The sequence below is a fragment of the Sparus aurata genome, unplaced genomic scaffold (assembly GCF_900880675.1).
Source record: "Sparus aurata unplaced genomic scaffold, fSpaAur1.1, whole genome shotgun sequence".
Classification (NCBI taxonomy): Eukaryota; Metazoa; Chordata; class Actinopteri; order Spariformes; family Sparidae; genus Sparus; species Sparus aurata.
In genome coordinates this window covers 191,308-216,807 of record NW_022045116.1, presented here as the reverse complement: position 1 = coordinate 216,807, position 25,500 = coordinate 191,308, and the positions used below count along the sequence as shown (strand labels likewise).

The window sequence follows — 25,500 nt, the reverse complement described above, 5'->3', positions numbered from 1 at the left end:
TTGAACTTCTCAAATTAAAATAAACATGGACACACAGGCATCACACAAAAGGTTGAAAACAAACACAAGCACTAAGTAATTAAGTAATAAGAGAAACTTTACAACAGTACAGCACAAGGCTTTTTGGTTCTACTGCAATTTTCCTGTAAACATACATTTTTGTTTATTGCACTGCAGACTGCGGTGATGCACTGTTGGACCTGATCTCGAGAAGGTTCTCCAGGACCCTGCCCCATATGTGAAAGAGGTGCTGAAACTAATAATCCCTGAAGACCTCTCGGACCACACAGACAGGCAGCACAACTCTCACTCTCCACCCCTGAGAGCCCCAGCACCAGCTTACAAAGCTTCTGTAGGCTATATAGGCTGAACACAATTCAATATAAAGTCAGCACTGAATGTTTACACCTATGGCAACTAGATACTTTATTTGGTTATTATTTCTTATTGATATTGAAGTTAATATATAAAGTTAAACTGGTTCACTTCAGATATTTATTTTCTTCTTCTTGTTATTATTTCATTCATGTCAAACACTTTAAAAATGTTTCTTACAATAAACATTTTTCCTAACTGTTCTGTGTTTTCATTGATTGCTATGTAATTTTCATGGTAATAAGTAAAAGATAAACTATAAGCAATGTAAGATAGAGGAATCAGTTATGTACTTTTTATCATAACACTTTTGCAATAAATGAATAGTATTTATGTGACTAAAAGCTTACTGCACTATTCCCCTCAGACGTAAAGGTCCATAGTCTGGCCCAATAAATGTTCAGTGCATTCTGCAGTGCAGATACATTCAGGCAGACAGGTTACAGGCCAGGAGGGTCCACCATGCATGATGGTGGCTCAGGAAGCTGCTGTAGTCTTCGTGTAACCTAGAAATTATGAAAGGTAAGTGAGTGACAATAGATTACAGAAAAGATAGACTGCAAAATGACAACCATGTTTGCCCAGTGTTCACACTTCATTGTGGTATTTCCATACAGCAGATATTCTCAGGTTATGTAGACATTTGTTCACAATTGCCACAGGAACACCTGCTTTTATGCAGAATTTTATTATTCATTGTAAACTATAATCGCTAATCACGTCGCTTTGTTTCTTTGGTGATATATCTAAAGTTTATAAACCGTTGTAACTGGTTAAAAACAATTCTACTGGTAGAGAGGTGATGGGGGGCAACTGGCTTACTGAAAACTACAGTTGAAAATTACTGGCAGTAGCTAATTACAGGTCCGTCACTGCAAATAAGAACAGGTTCTCAATCAACTTACCTGGTTACATAAGGTAAATAATAATATGGGGTTACGCTTTTGTCTTGTAACGGCTGTTGCTAAATTGCATCCGCGTTACAACAACTGGACAGCAGTAAACACCAGCCGAGGTTTGGCTAAGCTTTATGATGTAAACACTTGAGGCAGGAGAAGGGGGCTGTTATTTGAAACAACGCGGGGCAGACGGCCAGTAAGCCCGTAAAACTTTACTTAGTCTGCAGTAACATAAAAGTAATGTCGAGGTAACAAATTAACTACTAACCACTGAGAAACATCAATGTTAATTATTGGCTGCTTACTTTCTTCTGGAGCCTTTTGTTCTGGGTCGGACCGCAGTCTGTTGTCCAGCGGCCATTACTTCCTGAAACTCCGCCGTTGCCATGGTCACATGATGCCGTCCTCACGTCTTCCGCAGGCAGGAAGAGGTGGGCGGTACCGTGGGCGGCGCGCAGCAGCTCATTAGCATTTAAAGGGAAAGGCACTGAAACAGGCCACCTGGAGCAGGGCTGTGAAACTGGTGTTTCAAGAACCCTGCTGTGCTCAATCCTTCAGCTTTTTTCGACCAAAGCATGTTACTAACATTCCATTTAGACTTCAAGGAACCATGTTAAGATGCAGAAATGACCATAATATGGGACCTTTAAGCATCGGCTCACAGCCGTCCTCAGCCAGACTTTCTGAGTGAGCACGCCGAATCTGCTTATTTCTCTGTCATTTTCACGCCATACATCGTCACCGCCAGCATTAAAACTCAGATCTTACATGTAAAACACGAGTGTGAAAAGTAAGACGGAAAAAAAAAGAATTTACCATTCAGAGACGTCCTGCTGTAAACGTGTCTCTTCCACCGTCTCTGCCTCTTCACTCTCCCGTTCGGTTTCCGACTCTGGCTCGTACATAAATGCCTGAATTCCGTAAGGTTCGTCATTTAGTGTGTGCGCCATGACAGCGGGCTGTTTATGTTTTGGAGTCTGTGTGTGCATGCAGGCTCGCCCCCCATTCCGGCTCTGTCCTTCCTGCGGCCAATCAACGCGTGCCTCATTACATATTAATACAATGCACATCCGGACCGGTCAAAACCTCGCGCATAATCTCGCGTGAGAAAGTCGCGGTATGAAAAAGTGTCAGAACAAGCTCTATGTTTGGTTTTTAAAAAAATAAAAAATTCTAATAAGTTTTAAGGATTGATCCAAAGCGATCCAAGAGGGACTGGATATGTAAAAAACCAGGTGATGACTCCTTTAACAGAAGTTCTTCTGTCCACTGATAAATGTTCATGTTGAAAGTAAAGTTATTAAGTATTAGATCAACAATGATGTGTTACTGATGAACACAGTCAGCATACAGACAAACACATCATGTGTCAGTTAAAGTATTCAGTGATCAGTTTATCCTCCTATTTGTCTTCTGGACCAAACTGTCATGGAGTGCAATGATCTCACACAGAGAACTCATCAGTTCCTCTCTTTTGTGTTTGTGACTTTGTGAGTCCAAGGATGCTAGATGTCATAGTAACATCCAGCTGAAGTTTAGTTGAGTTTAGTTGAGTCCCTCTAGTGGATGTTGTGGAGTATTGTGTTGTCTTTGCTCCAAAGGTTTTTGTACAGAGTTTTGGTGTTTCCTGTCACTGTGGGCCTCACAGCACAGTAGTACACAGCAGAGTCTGTCACTGCAGCAGAGGAGATCTGCAGATACATTTTGGTTTTGTCATCACTCACTTTGAAGGACAGTCTAGAGACTGGATCAGATATGGATGATCCTGTTCCAGAGTGAGAGATAAGGAACTCTGGTGGTTTTCCTGGATATTGTCGATACCAGAAGAAAGTTTCTTGGGCAGTTGCTTGTTTGGAGTATGTGTAGGACAGAGTAACAGTGCTGTCTTCTAAACTGGACTCTTCATTCTTGACTGGACTGAGTTCTTCACAGCTTAAACCTAAAGGAAGGGAAATCTGTTTTATGTTGTGCTTGAAAAAAACACCAAAAGAAATGAACTGCCTTCAGAAAACATTAGAATTTGACTTGACAGGACAAAAGCACAATGCAACTTACCTGTTATAATAGAGAGAAACATCAGAGACAGCCCATAATAGTCCAGTGACAGCATGTTGAATAAAGGTAATGTTTCTGGTTTGTGTATTGAACTCTGCTGAATATGGAAGTTCCTCTCTCTTCTATAGTTCAGTAACAGCTCAGCTCCTCCCTGAATCTCTCCGTCTCCTCTTAGATCTGTATTTCCACCTCTTCTTCTTCCTCCTGGTTAACAGACTGAAGGCAGCAGTTTGTAACAGCTGGAGCTGCAAAGTTTTCTTTGTTGTAGTTTTTTGTGTTTGATTCCTTTATTACTGGAATGAATTACAGAAATATAGTTGTGATGGTTTCAAGGATGGATCATCTTTTCAGGGTTTGCAAAGAAAAGAGGGACTCATTCTATGTTCTTGAAATAGAGACAACATTATTTAATCACTGTACAACTTAATCTTGTCATTGGCAACATTCCGAGATATATATTATACACTGTCTCGCACGGGGTACCATGTATAGTGCTTAATGCAACATCAACAGAGGGTTTGAGGATAAATTTGGCTGTCAATAATAATTTATGATTATGTGAGATGGTAACTAATTATAATGTGTGAAACAAAATTCATGTTATTTTAAATTCCTTCCTGTCGACTTGACCCGATTGAAGATTATGGACAACCCTGTACATATTTTTATCATATATTTTGAATTTGTAATATTGATATTGTCTTTAGAAAACTCAGCATGTTTTTCTAATTTGCTGCAGGGTAATGTGACAAAAATGCAGATCTGTCATAGTAATTATATGATTTTTGCATCAATGGGTCACATGACATGAACTCTACTGAAATGAATCCAAATTTATAACTCATGTTAATTAATGTGATATATGACTAGCAGTTTAACTCAATGACAGCAGGTGTGTCCTCATCATCCAGAGAGGTAAAACAATTCATCGTTGGTTTGGAGTGGCTGTGTTAACAGCTGTAACCACAGTGACTGTGATAAGACAGGAATTAGCAGAATCCATCTGATATGAAGCTGTGGTTTGAATACCACTTCCCTCCTCTTTGAAGAGTAGTCAGATATCTGTGTTCAGGTTTTTGTACAGCCTCTTCTACACTTTGTATCACTGTGTTTCTAGAGCACAGTAGTAGAGAGCTGTGTCTGCCAGGGTTAGCTCTCTGATGGTCAGTGAAGTTGATGTTGGTGTTGTTTTAGATTCATATCGAGCGTTAGGAATATATTGAGCTGAGCTCCCTTTGGCTCCTTTCCAGAGTATAAACTGAGGAGCCTGAAGGTCAGAATGATGTTTGTACCAGTGAAGTGCAGGACCTGATGCAGTTGTCTGATATTGACATATCAGTGTTACAGATTGTCCTTCTGTTCCACTGACTTCAGCTTCTACAGGAGAGATGCTGTCTGCAGCTATTAGTCCTGGAAAAAGTGTAGAAAATGAAGCCATTAGACTAACATTGTTCATGAGGCTGAGAGGAGAAGACAGTGGAAAATATCAAGAGTACAGTGTTACTCTGTGCTCCTTCACAGTCACATACAAACAATATCATTCAATGAACATCCATTTTGTCAATCTGATGAAAACATGAGGAGCATTGACTCTGTCAGAGCAAAGACATGAGAAAAGTGATGAAATCCAGGTTGTGTATATGTGGTTAATGCAGCAGGTTCAACAACACTTAAATTCCTGTTGTGTTCCAAAACTCACCTGTAAAGTGACAGAAGAGTAAAAAGAAGTAAAGCAACATGTCTTTGGATTATTAAAGCCAGACAGACAGCAGATGAGCAGTGTTCTTCCACTGCAGCACAATGAGGAAGGAATGATGTCATTGGTTGAGTTGAGGCTAAATGGGCGGGGCCAATCAGCCCTTCACCTTATTTTTTCACTTCAACTCAACCAATCCATTTCTGTCTGTTGTCACAGCAGCTCTGTGTGGAATCTTTACTGGTTGATGTTTTGTTGTATTTGTCATCAGTCCAGTGACACTGGCTCAGACTGTAATGGGTTCATGGTGTGTGACTCCCTCTAGTGGATGTTGTGGAGTATTGTGTTGTCTTTGCTCCAAAGGTTTTTGTACAGAGTTTTGGTGTTTCCTGTCACTGTGGGCTGCAGAGCACAGTAGTACACAGCAGAGTCAGACAGCTGAAGCTTCTGGATCTCCAGAGGAACTGATCTTAAGGTGGGATTCAGTGTGGATGAAAATCTTTCCTTATATTCATCCTCTGTGTTCCCCGTGCCAATCTTAAAGCGGCTCAGCATGAATTTGAGGCTGTTGTCTCCATCCTGTTTGTACCAGAGGAGATAATCATTTGTTGAACTGCTGTTATATTGACAGTCGAGTGTTACTGCCTCTCCTTCAGCAGCAGTCACATCTCCTCCTGGCTGCAGCACGTTGTCTTGTTGTGCTCTGCATTCTGTGAAACAGCAACAAACAGTATCAGTGTGCTGTTAAAGAATCATCAATCAATCAATCAATCAAATTTTATTTGTATAGCCCTTTACAATATCCGGACGGTACCCAAAGTGCTTTACATCAAAGCAATAAAATAGTACATAAAAACACAAGAAAGTGCTACAGTGCTGCAAGAAAACACAAGAAAGTGCTACTAGTGCTGCAGGGTGTTAAAGGCCCTCTAAAAGTGCATAAAATAAAAACAGGCAAAATAAGTACACCTAAAAGCAGGACTACCCTAGTCAGAGTTAAATGCCAATTTAAAAAAGTGTGTCTTCAGCTTTGATTTAAAAAGGCTGAGGTCAGTAGTGGTGCGAATGTCAGGGGGCAGTCTGTTCCACAGCCTGGGAGCTGTGACAGCAAAAGAACGATCGCCCCACTGTTTAAGTCTTGACCTTGGGACCTCTAACAGGAGCTGGCCGGAAGAACGGAGGGCCCTGCCATGATCACGGACAGTTAAAATCTCTGACAGGTAGGAGGGAGCCAGGCCATTAATGGCATAAAAAGCAAACAATAAAAGTTTAAAATCAATTCTAAAACGAACTGGAAGCCAGTGGAGTGACGACAGCACAGGGGTAATGTGTTCACGCCTGGACGTGCCTGTTAAAAATCGTGCAGCAGCGTTCTGGACAAGTTGGAGACGTGAAATTAAAGACTGGCTGAGGCCGACATAAAGTGCATTGCAATAGTCCAGTCTTGAACTGATGAACGCGTGGATCGCCTTCTCGAGGTCCTGCCGACTTAAAAAAGGCTTCACTTTGGCCAGGAGACGCAGCTGAAAAAAACTTGTGCTGACAACAGACCTAATCTGTTTATCGAATCTGAGCCCACTGTCAAATGTTACCCCAAGATTCTTTACATGTGGTTTAAAAAAGGGCGCCAGAGTCCCAGAGCTTGTAATTAAAACATTTGACATAGATGGCGTGCCAAACAAAATGCATTCGGTTTTGCTGTCATTCAAGTGCAAAAAGTTCAGAGCCAGCCACTGTTTTATATCAGTGATACAGTCCAGTAACTGAGTAGGTACAGTGTTTTCATCGGGTCTCATGGGCAAATATAACTGTAAATCATCAGCATAAAAATGAAAAGACAGATTGTGTTTTTTTATAATTGATCCCAGAGGTAGCATATACAATGAAAACAGAATAGGGCCAAGAATAGAGCCTTGAGGCACCCCACAAGAGAGGGATGCCTGTGAGGAGCAGAGGTCACCAATCGTTACAGAGAAACTCCTATTTGCCAGGTATGACCTAAACCATTGGAGGGCGGTGCCACGGATGCCTGCATACTGCTCTAGGCGAGATACAAGGATAGCATGGTCGACTGTATCGAAAGCCGCTGTGAGGTCCAGCAGTACCAGCACAGCGGGGTTCCCAGCATCCACGGACAAGGCAATGTCATTATGCACCTTTAACAGTGCTGACTCGGTGCTATGCCGGGATCTGAAGCCAGACTGAAATTTATCCAGGACAGAATTAATCTCTAAAAAAGTTTGTAATTGAATAAAAACAACTTTTTCCAATACCTTAGAAAGAAAAGGCAAGTGAGAGACAGGCCTAAAATTGGAAAGCACAGAGGGGTCAAGATGTGGTTTTTTGAGGAGGGGCCTAACCACAGCGTGTTTGAAGGCAGCTGGGACAGACCCTGAGCTAAGACAGGTGTTTATAAAAACCAGCAAACTTGATCCAACAGAACTAAAAACCTCCTTCAGAAACTTGGCTGGAATAATGTCTAAGGGACAGTTAGTGGGTTTTAGGCCACTAACCACCTTAGTGAGAGATGAAAGAGAAATAGTCTCAAACTGCTCGAAAACAGCAGATTGTGCAGGAGGAACACACACATCATCATCATCAGGGGACATAAGCACATTACTGATATTCTGCCTGACTGATGCCACTTTGTCTATAAAAAAAGAGACAAACTCTTCACAGGCTGTGGTGGAGGCATCGGACAGGACAGTAGAGCATGGGTTTATAACAGAGTCAATGGTTTTAAATAGCACTCTCGGATGATTATAGCTGTTGGCTATAACAGAGGACAAATATTCTGACTTTGCCTCCTTCACAGCTCTCTGATAAGCAGCCAAACTGTCCCTTAACCAACCCAGTGATACATGCAGTTTGTCCTTTTTCCACCGCCGCTCAGCCTGTCTGCATTGTTGTCTGTCAAACTGTCTCTTCTAAAGTCTCATGGTTGATCATTATTGTTCATCAATCAGTCTGATTTTGTTGCTCAATTATTTGATGTGCCGTGTATTAGGGCTGTCAACGAATATTCTAAATTTGAATATATGATATATTTGAATTTTAAAAAGAACAGAGATTCGATTGTGAAAATTAAAAACACTGGCTCATTTCAAGTGGGCGTACTGCGTGACAGGTCAGGGACAGGTCACAGGAGTCGCACATGCACAGTGTGACGCAGATGGCAGAGAGAAATCCAAATGGCAGAAAGTTCAGAGTCCAACTCAGCAGCAGAGAGAGTGGTTTGGACTCCTTGCAACCTCAAAAGCCCCGTTTGGAAATACTCTGGATTTTGGCCAGTAGAAGGCAAAAATGCAGAACAGCGAGATAAAGTGGTATGCAAGGTGAGTAAGCGACGGTTAGCTTATCATTCGACCACAAGCAACATGAAGGCACATCTTGAAACTGTGTACCCAATCGTGCATGCCATTTGTGTAACTCCAACTAAACAGCCACGTCTCGATTCATATTTTTGACCGCCCACCGCAAGCTGTCTGCAGCACGACAAGAGGCATGCACGGCAAAACTAGCTTCATTCATATGCAAGGACATGAGGCATATCAGTATCGTTGATGGCACGGAACCAAGTACCATATTCCGAGCCATGGAAAAATCACCAGTAGAATCATAGACTTAGTACATCAGACAATATAAAGGAGTTACTCAAAGACCAAGATGTGGCTGTTATACCGGATGGGTGGACCTCCGTAGCAACAGCATCCTATGATACGGCAACGGCCCACTGGAATTCAAGTGACTGGGAAATGCACAAATTTGTGCTTAAGACAAAAGAGCTTACGGAAAGCCACACTGCAGAGCATGTAGGCGAATGCATTCAAGAGATCTTGGACATTTATGGCATTAAAAAGGGAACAGACAATGCCACTAATTACATCAATGCAGTGGAGAGACATCTTGAAACAGTGAACAGGCTCGGGGTCAGAGCCATTGAAGCAAGTAATAAAATACTTTGGATTTGATTTTGCATCAGTGGGTCACATGACATGAACTCTACTGAAAGGAATGCAAATGTATCATTAGTATTAACTAATGTGATATATGACTAGCAGTATAAGTCAATGACAGCAGGTGTGTCCTCATCATCCAGAGAGGTAAAACAATTCATCGTTGGTTTGGAGTGGCTGTGTTAACAGCTGTAACCACAGTGACTGTGATAAAACAGGAATTAGCAGAATCCATCTGATATGAAGCTGTGGTTTGAATACCACTTCCCTCCTCTTTGAAGAGTAGTCAGATATCTGTGTTCAGGTTTTTGTACAGCCTCTTCTACACTTTGTATCACTGTGTTTCTAGAGCACAGTAGTAGAGAGCTGTGTCTGCCAGGGTTAGCTCTCTGATGGTCAGTGTAGTTGATGTTGGTGTTGTTTCAGATTCATATCGAGTGTTAGGAATATACTGAGCTGTGTTCGACTTTGCTCCTTTCCTGAGTATAAACTGAGGAGCCTGAAGGTCAGAATCATGTCTGTACCAGTAAAGATAAAGACCTGGAGCATTTGTCTCATATTGACATTTGAGGTTGACAGATTGTCCTTCTGTTCCACTGACTTCAGCTTCTACAGGAGAGATGCTGTCTCCAGCTATTAGTCCTGGAAAAAGTGTAGAAAATGAAGCCATTAGACTAACATTGTTCATGAGGCTGAGAGGAGAAGACAGTGGAAAATATCAAGTGTACAGTGTTACTCTGTGCTCCTTCACAGTCACATACAAACAATATCATTCAATGAACATCCATTTTGTCAATCTGATGAAAACATGAGGAGCATTGACTCTGTCAGAGCAAAGACATGAGAAAAGTGATGAAATCCAGGTTGTGTATATGTGGTTAATGCAGCAGGTTCAACAACACTTAAATTCCTGTTGTGTTCCAAAACTCACCTGTAAAGTGACAGAAGAGTAAAAAGAAGTAAAGCAACATGTCTTTGGATTTATTAAAGCCAGACAGACAGCAGATGAGCAGTGTTCTTCCACTGCAGCACAATGAGGAAGAAATGATGTCATTGGTTGAGTTGAGGCTAAATGGGCGGGGCCAATCAGCTCTTCACATTATTTATTCACTTCAACTCAACCAATCCATTTCTGTCTGTTGTCACAGCAGCTCTGTGTGGAATCTTTATTGGTTGATGTTTTGTTGTATTTGTCATCAGTCCAGAGACACTGACTCAGACTGTAATGGGTTCATGGTGTGTGAGTCCCTCTAGTGGATGTTGTGGAGTATTGTGTTGTCTTTGCTCCAAAGGTTTTTGTACAGAGTTTTGGTGTTTCCTGTCACTGTGGGCTGCAGAGCACAGTAGTACACAGCAGAGTCTGTCACTGCAGCAGAGATGATGGTCAGATCCACACGTTTGTCTGCTTTGTTGATGTCAGCTGAGAACTCAGAGTCAGTTTGATGAATGATTCCTCCCTCTGTGATGTAGAGCAGGAACTCTGGTCTGGATCTCTGGTATTGTCTGTACCACTGGATATTGTTAATATCAGCATCATATTTACAGGTCAGGTTGATGTTTCTTCCCTCTTCAACACGTTCTTCACTTCTTTCTGGCTTTATGCTGTTCATGGAACCCAGCGCTGCAAAATGAGTGTTATTCATGTTAGTCATCTGTAACATTCTGACATCAAGAGACTCAGCAGACCTTCTTTAATAAACCAAATGTTCTGTTCTATCGTGGATATTGTTACCTTCCACAGATACAGCTGTAGTTATTAAAGGAGACCAAATATGTGGTTCAGACAGCAGGTTAATGAGACTTTGATCTCTGTTCCAACACTTACCTATAAAGTGAGAGAAAAGTATAAAGAGGTAGAGCGACATGTCTTTAGAGTTGTTCAAGTCAAACAGACAGCAGATGTCAGCTCTTCTCCTCAACATCAAGCTGATTGTGCTTTTAGTTCCTCAAACACTTCTGCTCCAGAGACAGAAATCATCTCATTGGTTCAGTTGAAGGTCAGTGGGTGGAGCCAAAGAAAAACCTTTTTAGAGATTCTCTGCCTCCTCAAGTTCAGTTGAGCCAGTGAGGTGATTTGTGAATCCAGCTGTTCAGAGAAATGACTCTTGACTGAATGTCCAGTTTCAGTCCTTCACAGCTCTGTGAGACCGAGGCAGGTGACAGGAGAAGGAAGCTTTGATCACCTCAACATTTAGTCTTTACTCTGGAAACATGGAGGCTGTTTAATAGATCCTTTAAACACAGTGAAGAAATACTAATATTAATATTTTATTTTAGCAATGATCAGTTTAAAGCTCCAGACATTCTGAAGGTGGAGAATGAACTTCCATGCTTTGCTTCTCTTGTTTCACAGCAGTGTGGCAGAGTGGGTGGGCAGATAAAGCTGTATTGTGCATCGCTGTCGGTAACATGACAAAAGGTGGAATTGATCCAAACGTGTTTCATCAGCAGTCCTTACACTTGTTTGCAAAATATTGTATGTCATTTATTAACATATATTGTTTTACATAATTCACTTCCAGGCTGAATGCCATTAATTTCTAAGATTCTAAGTAATAACCTTGACATCCTGATTTTGATGTACTTTTCAATATTCATCAGTTATAAAGGACGATTCTCAGCTTTTAGCTCAGTTCTCAGAGGATTTGTTGTCTGACAGTGTCCAATTTATGTAAAGACATCGTTGACGGAGTAACCGTCCAACAGAACTGACTGATCATTAACCAGTCACAGCTCTGAAATGTCATGTTTATTTGTTGTTAACCTCTCCGCACCCACCCGCCCGCCGACGGGCGATTTCAGATAAATGACTGTATGTCTACACTGCGCAGTGACGTATCCCGCTTCAACTTTCATCAATATGGACATACTATACGTCGTTAGAAAGAGGAGAATCTCCGCAATTCATTCATCCAGTTGATTTTGCAGAAATCATGAGCACCAAACCATAAATCATTGATATTCACCAGCATGGTAAACGTGAGACACAAGAAACACACGGCGACTCCCTACCTTTGAAGCGGCCATAAAGCCGTAATATGTGTCCATTCCTCAATTATCTATATTCCAGTTGTCCGTAAGAATCCACTGATCAAAAGCATAAAAATGGTTTTTCATAAAATTATTCCAGCTTGTGAATATCGTCCTGTAAAGTCCATTTGTTTACCGTCTGCCAACTTTGTCCGGCATATAAAGTTCATACTTTACCGGCCGCACCGAAATGTTTTCTAGTTCCTGTATGGTGATGTTGGGTATGCTTGTTTTCATCACTTTGCTGGCTACAAAATAAAAGTGTCCCCATCTTTTTCTGTTCAGTTTTCACCCCAGCAGAGCCCCTGAAGTAGATCGAGCGCTGCCTGTTTGAAGGACCAATATACTTTGTTTACTGTTTTTCGCTGCCTTAGTATAGGAATAGCGTATTGGCTATCGACATGTCAATAACTCAGGCTTCTAGCCAATTATTTTACCTTTCTAATGAGGGCAGGCGTGCCCAGGTCAGGTATTTATGAGCCGAGGGGTTTCCGTGCGTCTGGCGACTCGTGGGCGGACTTTACGCAGCAGACGCACGGTGAAGAGACGCAGCAAACATTTACATTTCTTCGTAGGCATTTTCAGAGTTTACAATGGCGAAAGCCAGGAAGAAATCCAAATATATCCGAGAAGATGACCAGGAATGGACTATAGCATCATCTGATGAGAGTCAAGACAGTGAGTATGACTCTGAGAGAGAGGAGATGTTCGCTCAGGGACTTGACGACATCTTAGATCGGTGAGTAACGTTATCTTTGATCATGTTTTATTTATTTATTTAGCCATGAGTGAAATTTGAATGAAAGTTAGTGGGTGGGGTTTTTTTTATGATTACAGTGAACAGTACAGTATACATTAGCATGTCATAAATGATGCTAAATGGTTAGCGCCCCAGGGCCTAATTAGCCTTGCTAAGCCTAGCTAGCTAGCTAGCTACTCAACTACTCAACTAAAGTTATGTAATCCTTGTAATCCTATTCTATAATGTCAGGGTTTTCCCTGACATTATACGGCTTAGGCGCGGCGCCCAAGCGTTTTTGCCTCCCGCCTAAGCAGGGTTCTCCCCAGACGGTGGAACAGCGGCGCTACCCTGCTATACCGCTAGGTCAGCGGCGCTATACTCCGCGCGTGACAGTGACGAGCGTCCGTCCCCCGGCTGACGGCGATGAGCGTCCGTCCGTCCATGTCTCTCTCTTCCCCCACCCCCCGGGACGGACTATCCTCTAATTCCCTTTTATTTAGATTTTTTTTTTCAAGCTTGTAAACAAACTGAACTAGATCTTCTTCACTGGGAATATTCCCCCAATTCAATTATTCTGTTTATGTACAGTTATTTCCCTGATGTTTTTGTGTAATATATAATATCATATCCGTGTTTATTTGTTTCCTATGTAAATAACACCCCATTGAAATGCATTTATATATTTTTTCATTATATTTGGTAACATTTGTGCATTGCATTGTGTTTTGTAGGTCACAGTCTGACAGTGACGTGGATTGGGAGCCTCAAAGTAGGACACTCAGACGCCAAACCCCATCTCCTGCTGAAGTTGGTCGGCAGAAGCGGCAACGATCGTCTGCATCCACCAGTGCTACCTCCCCCGCTGCATCTTTCACTGCCCCCTCTGGCTCAGGGGAAGCTGCAGCTTCTACACCAACTGCTGGACGTTCCCGTGCTGCCAGACGTGCCCGGGGGAGGGGCAGAAGAGGAGGATCCTCCAGAGCACATAGCTCCCACACGGAGGAACAACAGTGGCATGATGTGGGGGATGACGACGTTGAACCTGCTCAAGTTGCCTTCATGCCGGTGAGACAGCCCGGACCACAGCAGGAGACCAGAGTGGCAACCAGTCCACTGCAGTTTTTCAGACTGTTCTTCACCGACGCAGTGCTTGGGACTTTGATGGCAAACACTGATATTTTCTTGATATTGGCACAGTTATACATACAGTAATAGTGTATTGATAGATAATACAATCCTTGTTTGAAATTCAGTTCAGTATAGTCTGTCATTTTTGTATAATGGTTACTATTCTGTAGTGTCTTGTCACATGACAATATCTCAATATGGCCACCTAGAAGCGTGTGGAAACCCCTCCAACCACCCATCAAATGAATGTGTGAATAAATTATGTTTTGAATCATGGAGAAAGGTTTTATACTCACCAGAATGCTTCAGTAATGTTTCCAGTGTCACAGAAGTGAGTAAAAGCATTTGGCACAATTTGGCCATTTGGAGACGTTTTGGAGAGGTTCGTGGACGCCAGTGACACCACAAACTAAAACCTCCATAACTCCCATAAGGGTAGGCCTAGAAGTCTAAAATTTCACCCAGGTGTAGTTGACAAGATTAGGAAGGTATGTGCTATATTGCCATATGCCTTACATAAAGCACATCCTAGTTATTGTTATTCAAATATGACCTATTATTTTCGAAGACAAAAAAAATTATTTAGAGCCATGTTTGAACTGATGTCATTTTGGTTGTGTGTATGGTACATGCTAAATAAACACATTCACAGAAACTAGAGGTTGTCAGCTTTCAAATGGCGTATCATACATCCATCTCGGACTTGTAGTTCTTGTGTTATCAGCTTTTCCATTTGGGTATGCTAAATAGGTGAAGTTACTGAAAATAGGTGGGTGCGAACAGGTTAACACAGTTAGCATCTATGTTGAAGGCATTCTGACCCCTCTACAGACTTTACGCTCAAATAGATTTGTTTTTTAAATACTTTCTTTCTATTTTAGGTTTTCTTTTCAAATCTGATGAGCCTAGTGAAATGATGGCAAGAGTGTTGCCATGGTTACATCGCCAAAATTCCGGTGAATGTTCACTCTGAGTAGTTTGATATTTAAATCATTTCATCATCAGTGAAAACACTCCAGACTGTATCATCACATCCAGCTGCAGTTTAACATTGTGTGACTCCCTCTAGTGGATGTTGTGGAGTATTGTGTTGTCTTTGCTCCAAAGGTTTTTGTACAGAGTTTTGGTGTTTCCTGTCACTGTGGGCTGCAGAGCACAGTAGTACACAGCAGAGTCAGACAGCTGAAGCTTCTGGATCTCCAGAGGAACTGATCTTAAGGTGGGATTCAGTGTGGAAGAAAATCTCTCCTTATATCCGTCCTCTGTGTTCCCCGTACCAATCTTAAAGCGGCTCAGAATGAATTTGGGGCTGTTGTCTCCATCCTGTTTGTACCAGAAGAGATAATAATCTGTTGAACTGCTGTTATATTGACAGTCGAGTGTTACTGCCTCTCCTTCAGCAGCAGTCACATCTCCTTCTGGCTGCAGCACGTTGTCTTGTTGTGCTCTGCATTCTGTAAAACAGCAAAAAAACAGTATCAGTGTGCTGTTAAAGAATCATGTCAGTGTTGGATACATATCACAGAAACAGAGTTGTGTTCATACCGAGACACATAACAGCCAGCAGCACTGAGATGAACAGAGGCTGCATCATATGTGCAGTGTTGAGTAAGTGTGAGCTACAGCAAGTGTAAAGAAGGCTGTGATCTCTGTGTTCAGTCTTCATCAACACTCAGTTGGTGGATTAGAAGGAGGAGCCTGATCACAGTGACAGGGCTCATTCACAGCCCTGTGTTACTCCCTACTGACAACTTTACACTCTACACATGTTACTGCCACTCTGCTGTCAGAGTACAACTGGTCTTCTGTGTCCTCATCAGAGGACATATGTTCTGTTCAACAACTGCAGACTGCAGATTCACTTTGTTCCCTGACAAATAAAAGATAACTGTTGTGAAGTTGCTACGGCCCTTTAATATTTATCATCAGACAGATTACAAGCAGACTGAGGATGAATATTTGAACAACATTTGACTTTTTATGTTCTTTTCAGAAGGTTTTTCCTTCAACATAAATTGACAGTTTCATATATTTTGGTGATCTGCAGCCATGAGAGGTCAAATGCAAATATGCTGAATATTTACTGTTGATTTTGATGGAAATGTTGATTAACAAATAAGTCAGAGTTTTATTAGTAGCAGCTGATTGTGTCCTGATGAACCACAGGCTACAAAGAGGATTTATTGAGTGAGTCAGTGTCATTGTCTTTGTTTTCATGGTGTGTTGAGTTTGAAGCTTCATCCAGTTGGTTTGTCATTGATGTGGATTTGCTGCTCATGTGAATCCTCCCACAGTGTTTCATTAGCAGCTGTAACCACAGTGACTGTGATAAAACAGGAATTAGCAGAATCCATCTGATATGAAGCTGTGGTTTGAATACCACTTCCCTCCTCTTTGAAGAGTAGTCAGATATCTGTGTTCAGGTTTTTGTACAGCCTCTTCTACACTTTGTATCACTGTGTTTCTAGAGCACAGTAGTAGAGAGCTGTGTCTGCCAGGGTTAGCTCTCTGATGGTCAGTGTAGCTGATGTTGGTGTTGTTTGAGACTGATATCGAGTATCAGGAATATATTCATCTGTATTCCTCTTTGCTCCTTTCCAGAGAATAAACTGAGGAGCCTGAAGGTCAGAATGATGTCTGTACCAGTAAAGGGCAACACTGTCAACACTTGTCTGATATTGACATGTGAGGTTGACAGATTGTCCTTCTGTTCCACTGACTTCATCTTTTTCAGGAGAGATGCTGTCTCCAGCTATTAGTCCTGGAAAAAGTGTAGAAAATGAAGCCATTAGACTAACATTGTTCATGAGGCTGAGAGGAGAAGACAGTGGAAAATATCAAGTGTACAGTGTTACTCTGTGCTCCTTCACAGTCACATACAAACAATATCATTCAATGAACATCCATTTTGTCAATCTGATGAAAACATGAGGAGTATTGACTCTGTCAGAGCAAAGACATGAGAAAAGTGATGAAATCCAGGTTGTGTATATGTGGTTAATGCAGCAGGTTCAACAACACTTAAATTCCTGTTGTGTTCCAAAACTCACCTGTAAAGTGACAGAAGAGTAAAAAGAAGTAAAGCAACATGTCTTTGGATTTATTAAAGCCAGACAGACAGCAGATGAGCAGTGTTCTTCCACTGCAGCACAATGAGGAAGGAATGATGTCATTGGTTGAGTTGAGGCTAAATGGGCGGGGCCAATCAGCCCTTCACCTTATTTTTTCACTTCAACTCAACCAATCCATTTCTGTCTGTTGTCACAGCAGCTCTGTGTGGAATCTTTACTGGTTGATGTTTTGTTGTATTTGTCATCAGTCCAGTGACACTGGCTCAGACTGTAATGGGTTCATGGTGTGTGACTCCCTCTAGTGGATGTTGTGGAGTATTGTGTTGTCTTTGCTCCAAAGGTTTTTGTACAGAGTTTTGGTGTTTCCTGTCACTGTGGGCTGCAGAGCACAGTAGTACACAGCAGAGTCTGTCACTGCAGCAGAGGAGATCTGCAGATGCATTCTGGTTTTATCATCACTCACTTTTACAGACAGTCTGTTGTTTTTTTCATTTTGTGTTCCCAAGTGAAAGATGAGTAACTCTGGTGGTTTTCCTGGATATTGTCGATACCAGTAGAAATAATCACTAGCAGTAGCTTGTTTGGAGTATGTGTAGGACAGAGTAACAGTGCTGTCTTCTGAACTGGACTCTTCATTCTTGACTGGACTGAGTTCTTCACAGCTGACACCTAAAGGAAGAGAAATCTGTTTGATGTGGTGCTTAAAAAAACTAAAAAGGAACAAAGTGCCTTCAGAAAAGATTGGAGTTTCACTTGACAGAAAGAAAGCATAATGTAACCTACCTGTTATAATAGAGAGAAACATCAGAGACAGCCCATAATAGTCCAGTGACAGCATGTTGAATAAAGGTAATGTTTCTGGTTTGTGTATTGAACTCTGCTGAATATGGAAGTTCCTCTCTCTTCTATAGTTCAGTAACAGCTCAGCTCCTCCCTGAATCTCTCCGTCTCCTCTTAGATCTGTATTTTCACCTCTTCTTCTTCCTCCTGGTTAACAGACTGAAGGCAGCAGTTTGTAACAGCTGATTACTGGAATTAATTCCAGAAATGTAGCTCTGATTATTTCAATGATGGATCATCTTTCCAGGGTTTTTGAAAAGAAGACATACACATTGTATACTCCTAATGTAGAGACAAAAATGTTTCATCACTGTACAACTTAATCTTGTTACTGGCAACATGCAGAGATATATGTTGTATGTTGCCTCACATGGGGAACCATATATAGTGATTCATCTTGAGGTATCTGGATGGCAACAGATTCTGATCTTTGATTTTACTTAGTTTAAATTTAACGATGACTAATTGTTTCTCCTTGTGTGAGTGAAGGAATGTAGACATTGTGGAGCTTGCAGGTCCAGGGTTCTCGGAGTTGTTTTTCAGCTGTGGGTGTGTTAAAGGTTAGCAAACGGCAAGGCCACCATAAAGCACTAAACTGACTTTGGCTCTCACGTGAAACGGTGATAGATGGCTAAACGTTTATCTCCCTGTAGAAGGACAGAGAGACCATTTTGAGGAGAAGACCTAAGGTTTACCGCAATTTGTAACCATTCATAGTGTTTTTCAGCAGAGAAATATAGTTGCCAAACCGATGACAAAGACGTTGAACAGAACATTCTTTAGACCACAGCTGATGAATCGTCCGCTGAAATTCAAGTCCTTTAACCAGTCTTTTAAAACTGACATGGCCCATACCGTGCTCTTTTTTTGTGTTTAGTTCGTGTGTCGATCCTCTTCTATTTTATCAATGTCTCTGTCATCAAAAACGTTTTGATTCAGAGGCAAAAAGGCCACTTTCCTTGACGACGGTCAAATGTGCTTAGCAGCGGTTTATTATACGAAAATAATTGATAGCCGAATGTTGGGAAGGCCCATTCAAATGAATGGATCATTCTGCAGCATTAATCCTCTGTTTCATTTGACGCAGCGGCGCGTTAAAATCACGTGACCAATTTAAGATAACGTAGCAGCGAGACGGAGCCTCTGTCAGTCTCAGTTCCAACTCTGTGTTGGAGCAGACTTCAAACTAAATACCAGTTTTTAAATCGGGTAAATAGGCCAAGTAAAACCAGATTTATGATATATTATGTGAGGCAAGCTTTTTCGCTAACGTTGCCATCACGTTTGCAGTGCGTTCGGAGAAGGACGAGACGGTAAAAACGGTCTTCTCTCACGAAAGTCTCCGCAACCCGGATGTGTTTGCAAGCAAAAAAACACGTTCCTATTGGTGGAAAAAGGCACCACACCAGCCAATCACAAAATTATAAGGCAAACCACATGATTTGGTTGCTGAGAAACGGGGGGAAGATGTGTTTTGGGAGTTGAGAGATTTGTGACATTTGGCGTTTTTGGAGTGTATAGTTAGTGTGTTATATAGTGTTTAGTGTAGTGTGTTTAGTGTGTAGTGGAGTCGTTTTTTGTTTAATGAGTCAAAACAATGAGGAGACTGCTGAATGTGAAGCAGGCAGCGCAGCTCTTCATTCAGCTGGAGGAGCTCAGGCAGACCTGAGCCTGAGGCATTGCCTGCATTTAAATGTAAATAGTTACACATAACTTTGTGAATTTCAAAAACTTATGTGCAAATTTTGTAAACAACAATTTCTATTTGTATTATAAGTAATAAAAGTGGTTTGTTAGTTAGTTTTTAAGGTGAAATATTGTGGAAAAATCAAAAAGAGTCAAAAATGATACCCCAGAGGATTAAGAGGAGCGGAGTAATAAATTATGAGAATATTACAAAGACAATACATTTTAGTTTTCCCTCTAAACTCTGGTCAATGATCACATTTTATATTTTCTGTGAAAACAAATGTTAATTAACAAACACCCAACCAGGATTTGGTGACATGATATTGACATCTAAAATGTTCACTCTTAGATGATTTTTGCTTCGAGTGATCTGAGTAACGTATTCCCTTTTTTGTATTTTTGAAAGGATTGTGATATTGTTCATTCATCGTTTGATTCAGTCTAATGTTGATTCACACACATCAAACAAGGATTTGAACCAGTTTGTTTCTGTGTTGTGTAAATTTAGAGGATTATATATCCTCTTTTATTCAATCTAGTTAACTTTTGAAAACTTTTTGGCTCGATGCATCTCAACTCTGCAGCCTGTCACTGAAGACAACAAGACCAGAGAACACATGCTGTGTGTCTCCTCTGTGGACTCAGATAGACCTTGTCTGAGCCTGGACTCATCATCCTGAAAAAGTGAGACCAGCTGATTCACTGAACCTACAAGTTCACCTCATCATCAGCTCATCCATCACTGCATGATGAGGTATCTGGACTGCAACACATTCTGGTCATTAATTCAGCTCAGTTTAAATTTAACCTGTTCTTCCATGTTGTGTGATTTAAGGAATGTAGACAGTGTGGGGCTAACAGCTCCAAGGGTCCCTGGATTCAGTATTCAGCTGTGTGTGTCAAAGGTTAACAGAAGACAAGGCCACTATAGAGGAATAAAACAGAGTTTGACCGTCATTTTAGATGGATTGAAATGTCTAATCTTGTACATTTCTAGAGAAGGATAGAGAGATCATTTATGGTAGCTATGGGATACAAGACCTAAGGAGTGACAGTAACATATTTAGTCATTTATGGAAGATGAGCAGGGAGGTAGACCAACTCCTTTTCTAGTCCATTGGACAGATGGACCCTCAGCCCAGCAACTGGAAGAAGTGGGCAGGTACAGCAAAGGGGACTTTAAATAGGCCTGCATGAGTAGAGAAGGTGAGGTGGTAATTGGTAGATTTCCTAAGATCGATGGTTTGATAGGATTTGTGATAGAGCAGAGGGCGAAGCATTTTGGCATTGCTTTCCCATAGATTTGACAATACCAGAAAGCGGCCGCCTCTGGCTTGGACGCAGGCTTGAGATCTGTTTCGATAAAGATTGCTCTAGCACTCCACCCAGCCTTGCCTCCGCAGAATTCTTTTATCATCAAACTACACGCCGACACCTTTGATGCAGAGAGCCCAGAGATGACAGTGACTTATTCAATGGAGGTGGTGTCACTTCTAACGACTGCTTAATAATGTCTCATATATGATAAGAATGGTACAGAGAAGATGTTTTTAAGTTTTCCTTCTAAACTGTGGTAAAACATCACATTTAATATTTTCTGTGAAAACAAATGTTTAACAAACATCTAACCAGGACTTGGTGATATAACATTGACATCCAAAATATTCATTCCTAGATGATTTTTGCTTCTATTGACCAGAGTATTGTATTCCCCTTTTTGGGTTTTTGAATCAATTGTGATATTGTTCATTCATTGTTTGATTCATTCTGGTGTTGTTTCACACAATCAAACCAGGATTTAAACCAGTTTAACAGTGTGTGACTCCCTCTAGTGGATGTTGTGGAGTATTGTGTTGTCTTTGCTCCAAAGGTTTTTGTACAGAGTTTTGGTGTTTCCTGTCACTGTGGGCCTCACAGCACAGTAGTACACAGCAGAGTCTGTCACTGCAGCAGAGGAGATCTGCAGACGCATTTTGGTTTTGTCATCACTCACTTTGAAGGACAGTCGAGAGACTGGTTCAGATATGGATGATCCTGTTCCAGAGTGAGAAATGAGGAACTCTGGTGGTTTTCCTGGATGTTGTCGATACCAGTAAAACTGATCACTACCAGTAGCTTGTTTGGAGTATGTGTAGGACAGAGTAACAGTGCTGTCTTCTAAACTGGACTCTTCATTCTTGACTGGACTGAGTTCTTCACAGCTGACTCCTAAAGGAAGAGAAGCCTTTGTTATATTTTGGAGGAAAAAAACTCAAAAGAAATGAACTGCCTTCAGAAAACATAAGAATTTAAGTTGACAGAATAAAAGCATAATGTAACATACCTGTTATAATAGAGAGAAACATCAAAGACAGCCCATAATAGTCCAGTGACAGCATGTTGAATAAAGGTAATGTTTCTGGTTTGTGTATTGAACTCTGCTGAATATGGAAGTTCCTCTCTCTTCTATAGTTCAGTAACAGCTCAGCTCCTCCCTGAATCTCTCCGTCTCCTCTTAGATCTGTATTTTCACCTCTTCTTCTTCCTCCTGGTTAACAGACTGAAGGCAGCAGTTTGTAACAGCTGGAGCTGGGAAGTTTTCTTTGTTGTAGTTTTTTTGTGTTTGATTCCTTTATTACCAGAATGAATTACAGAAATGTAGCTGTGATGGTTTCAAGGATGGATCATCTTTTCAGGGTTTGCAAAGAAAAGAGGGACTTACTCTATGTTCTTAAAGTAGAGACAACATTATTTAATCACTGTACAACTTAATCTTGTCATTGGTCACATTCCGACATATATATTATACATTGTCTCGCATGGGGTACCGTGTATAGTGCTTCATGCAACATCAACAGAGGGTTTGAGGATAAAATTTGGCTGTCAATAATAATTTATGATCATGTGAGATGGTAACTAATTATGATGTGTGAAACAAACTTCATGTTATTTTAAATTCCTTCCTGTCGACTTGACCCGATTGAAAATTATGGACAAAGATGTTCATGTCATATTTTTACCACATATTTTTTATTTATAATATTGATATTGTCTTTAGAAAACTCAGCATGTTTTCTCATTTGCTTCAGGATCATGTGCCAAAAATGCAGATTTGTCATAGTAATTATATGATTTAGATTTTTCATCAGTGGGTCACATGACATGAACTCTGCTGAAAATACTGCAAATTAGTAAAGTATTAATGTGATATATGACTAGCAGTATCAGTCAATGACAGTAGGTGTGTCCTCATCATCCAGAGAGGTAAAACAATTCATCGTTGGTTTGGAGTCACTGTGTTAACAGCTGTAACCACAGTGACTGTGATAAAACAGGAATTAGCAGAATCCATCTGATATGAAGCTGTGGTTTGAATACCACTTCCCTCCTCTTTGAAGAGTAGTCAGATATCTGTGTTCAGGTTTTTGTACAGCCTCTTCTACACTTTGTATCACTGTGTTTCTAGAGCACAGTAGTAGAGAGCTGTGTCTGCCAGGGTTAGCTCTCTGATGGTCAGGGTAGTTGATGTTGGTGTTGTTTTAGATTGATATCTGATATCAGGAATATATTCAGCTGTCTCGCTCTTTGCTCCTTTCCAGAGTATAAACTGAGGAGGCTGAAGGTCAGAATGATGTCTGTACCAGTGAAGTGCAGGATTTGATGCACTTGTCTCATATTGACATATGAGGTTGACAGATTGTCCTTCTGTTCCACTGACTTCAGCTTCTACAGGAGAGATGCTGTCTCCAGCTATTAGTCCTGGAAAAGGTGTAGAAAATGAAGCCATTAGACTAACATTGTTCATGAGGCTGAGAGGAGAATACAGTGGAAAATATCAAGTGTACAGTGTTACTCTGTGCTCCTTCACAGTCACATACAAACAATATCATTCAATGAACATCCATTTTGTCAATCTCATGAAAACATGAGGAGCATTGACTCTGTCAGAGCAAAGACATGAGAAAAGTGATGAAATCCAGGTTGTGTATATGTGGTTAATGCAGCAGGTTCAACAACACTTAAATTCCTGTTGTGTTCCAAAACTCACCTGTAAAGTGACAGAAGAGTAAAAAGAAGTAAAGCAACATGTCTTTGGATTTATTAAAGCCAGACAGACAGCAGATGAGCAGTGTTCTTCCACTGCAGCACAATGAGGAAGGAATGATGTCATTGGTTGAGTTGAGGCTAAATGGGCGGGGCCAATCAGCTCTTCACATTATTTATTCACTTCAACTCAACCAATCCATTTCTGTCTGTTGTCACAGCAGCTCTGTGTGGAATCTTTATTGGTTGATGTTTTGTTGTGTTTGTCATCAGTCCAGTGACACTGGCTCAGACTGTGATGGGTTCATGGTGTGTGACTCCCTCTAGTGGATGTTGTGGAGTATTGTGTTGTCTTTGCTCCAAAGGTTTTTGTGCAGAGTTTTGGTGTTTCCTGTCACTGTGGGCTGCAGAGCACAGTAGTACACAGCAGAGTCTGTCACTGCAGCAGAGATGATGTTCAGATCCACACGTTTGTCTGCTTTGTTGATGTCAGCTGAGAACTCAGTCAGTTTGATGAATGATTCCTCCCTCTGTGATGGAGAGCAGGAACTCTGGTCTGGATCTCTGGTATTGTCTGTACCACTGGATATTGTAGATAGCACCCTCATATTTACAGGTCAGGTTGATGTTCCTTCCCTCTTCAACATGTTCTTCACTTCTTTCTGGCTTTATGCTGTTCATGGAACCCAGCGCTGCAAAATGAGTGTTATTCATGTTAGTCGTCAGAAACATTCTGACATCAAGAGACTCAGCAGACCTTCTTTAATAAACCAAATGTTCTTTTCTATCGTGGATATTGTTACCGTCCACAGATACAGCTGCAGTCATTAAAGGAGACCAAATATGTGGTTCAGACAGCAGGTTAATGAGACTTTGATCTCTGTTCCAACACTTACCTATAAAGTGAGAGAAAAGTATAAAGAGGTAGAGCGACATGTCTTTAGAGTTGTTCAAGTCAAACAGACAGCAGATGTCAGCTCTTCTCCTCAACATCAAGCTGATTGTGCTTTTAGTTCCTCAAACACTTCTGCTCCAGAGACAGAAATCATCTCATTGGTTCAGTTAAAGGTCAGTGGGTGGAGCCAAAGAAAAACCTTTTTAGACATTCTCTGCCTGCTAAAGTTCAGTTGAGCCGGTGAGTTGATTTGTGAATCCAGCTGTTCAGAGAAATGTTGACTGAATGTCCAGTTTCAGTCCTTCACAGCTCTGTGAGACCGAGGCAGGTGACAGGAGAAGGAAGCTTTGATCACCTCAACATTTAGTCTTTACTCTGGAAACATGGAGGCTGTTTAATATGGAAGTTAAATCAGGTCATTAATCAAGAGCATAGATTTTCAGTTTGAGAGCATGATTTCATTCCTTTTCAGTGACACAGCTCCTTCGCGTGCTCAGATTTGTTCTCCATATGCTCACATTTTGTCCTCGCACTTAAATTTCTTCTGCTTACTTTCAAAATGTCTGCTTGAATTCAAAAATCACATGCCTGTGTTCACATTTCTCCTTCTTGCACACAAAAATTTCGCTCGCATTCAAATGTGCCCTCTGCGCGCTCAGGTCTAAGTGCACGCGCTCAGAACACACACCTGCTCACAGGTCAAGTTCTGCTCTCGGATCTCTCCTCTGCTCACGGATTTTTCTTGTGTATCAACACTATCAACCAATAGAAGGCCGGCTACTCTTGACCAATCAGATTATCCCCGCTTCTTTGCGGGTGCGTTCGCTGGACTTCAAGGAGCGTCGCATACGGACGGGCACTGTTTCTACCGGGTTTATCTACTTCCGTCCTCCAGGCTGTTAAATGTGGTGGTTCTCTTTATTTTTTGACGACTTTTGGAATAAAATATCAGTTAATCAATACACAAGCGCCCGTGCTTTTCATTACAGTAGCTACATCAACATAAAGTAGAACAATAGCGGCTCTACTTTCGCCATATTAGCCAATAGCCAGCTACCCAGGCAGTTTCAGTCCTTCACAGCTCTGTGAGACCGAGGCAGG

General features: G+C 41.3%; 1 gene segment (V, D, J or C); it reads right to left on the bottom strand.

Annotated features, from left to right (window-relative positions):
- Positions 1 to 10,312: 10,312 nt before the first annotated feature.
- On the bottom strand, positions 10,313 to 24,580 carry LOC115577786 (T cell receptor alpha variable 12-3-like; the record flags this gene model as incomplete). The annotated part of the segment is given in 3 exon segments: positions 10,313 to 10,490; positions 24,085 to 24,196; positions 24,401 to 24,580. Coding segments are annotated over 3 exon segments (387 nt in total), but the record flags the coding sequence as incomplete, so codon positions are not given.
- Positions 24,581 to 25,500: the final 920 nt, after the last annotated feature.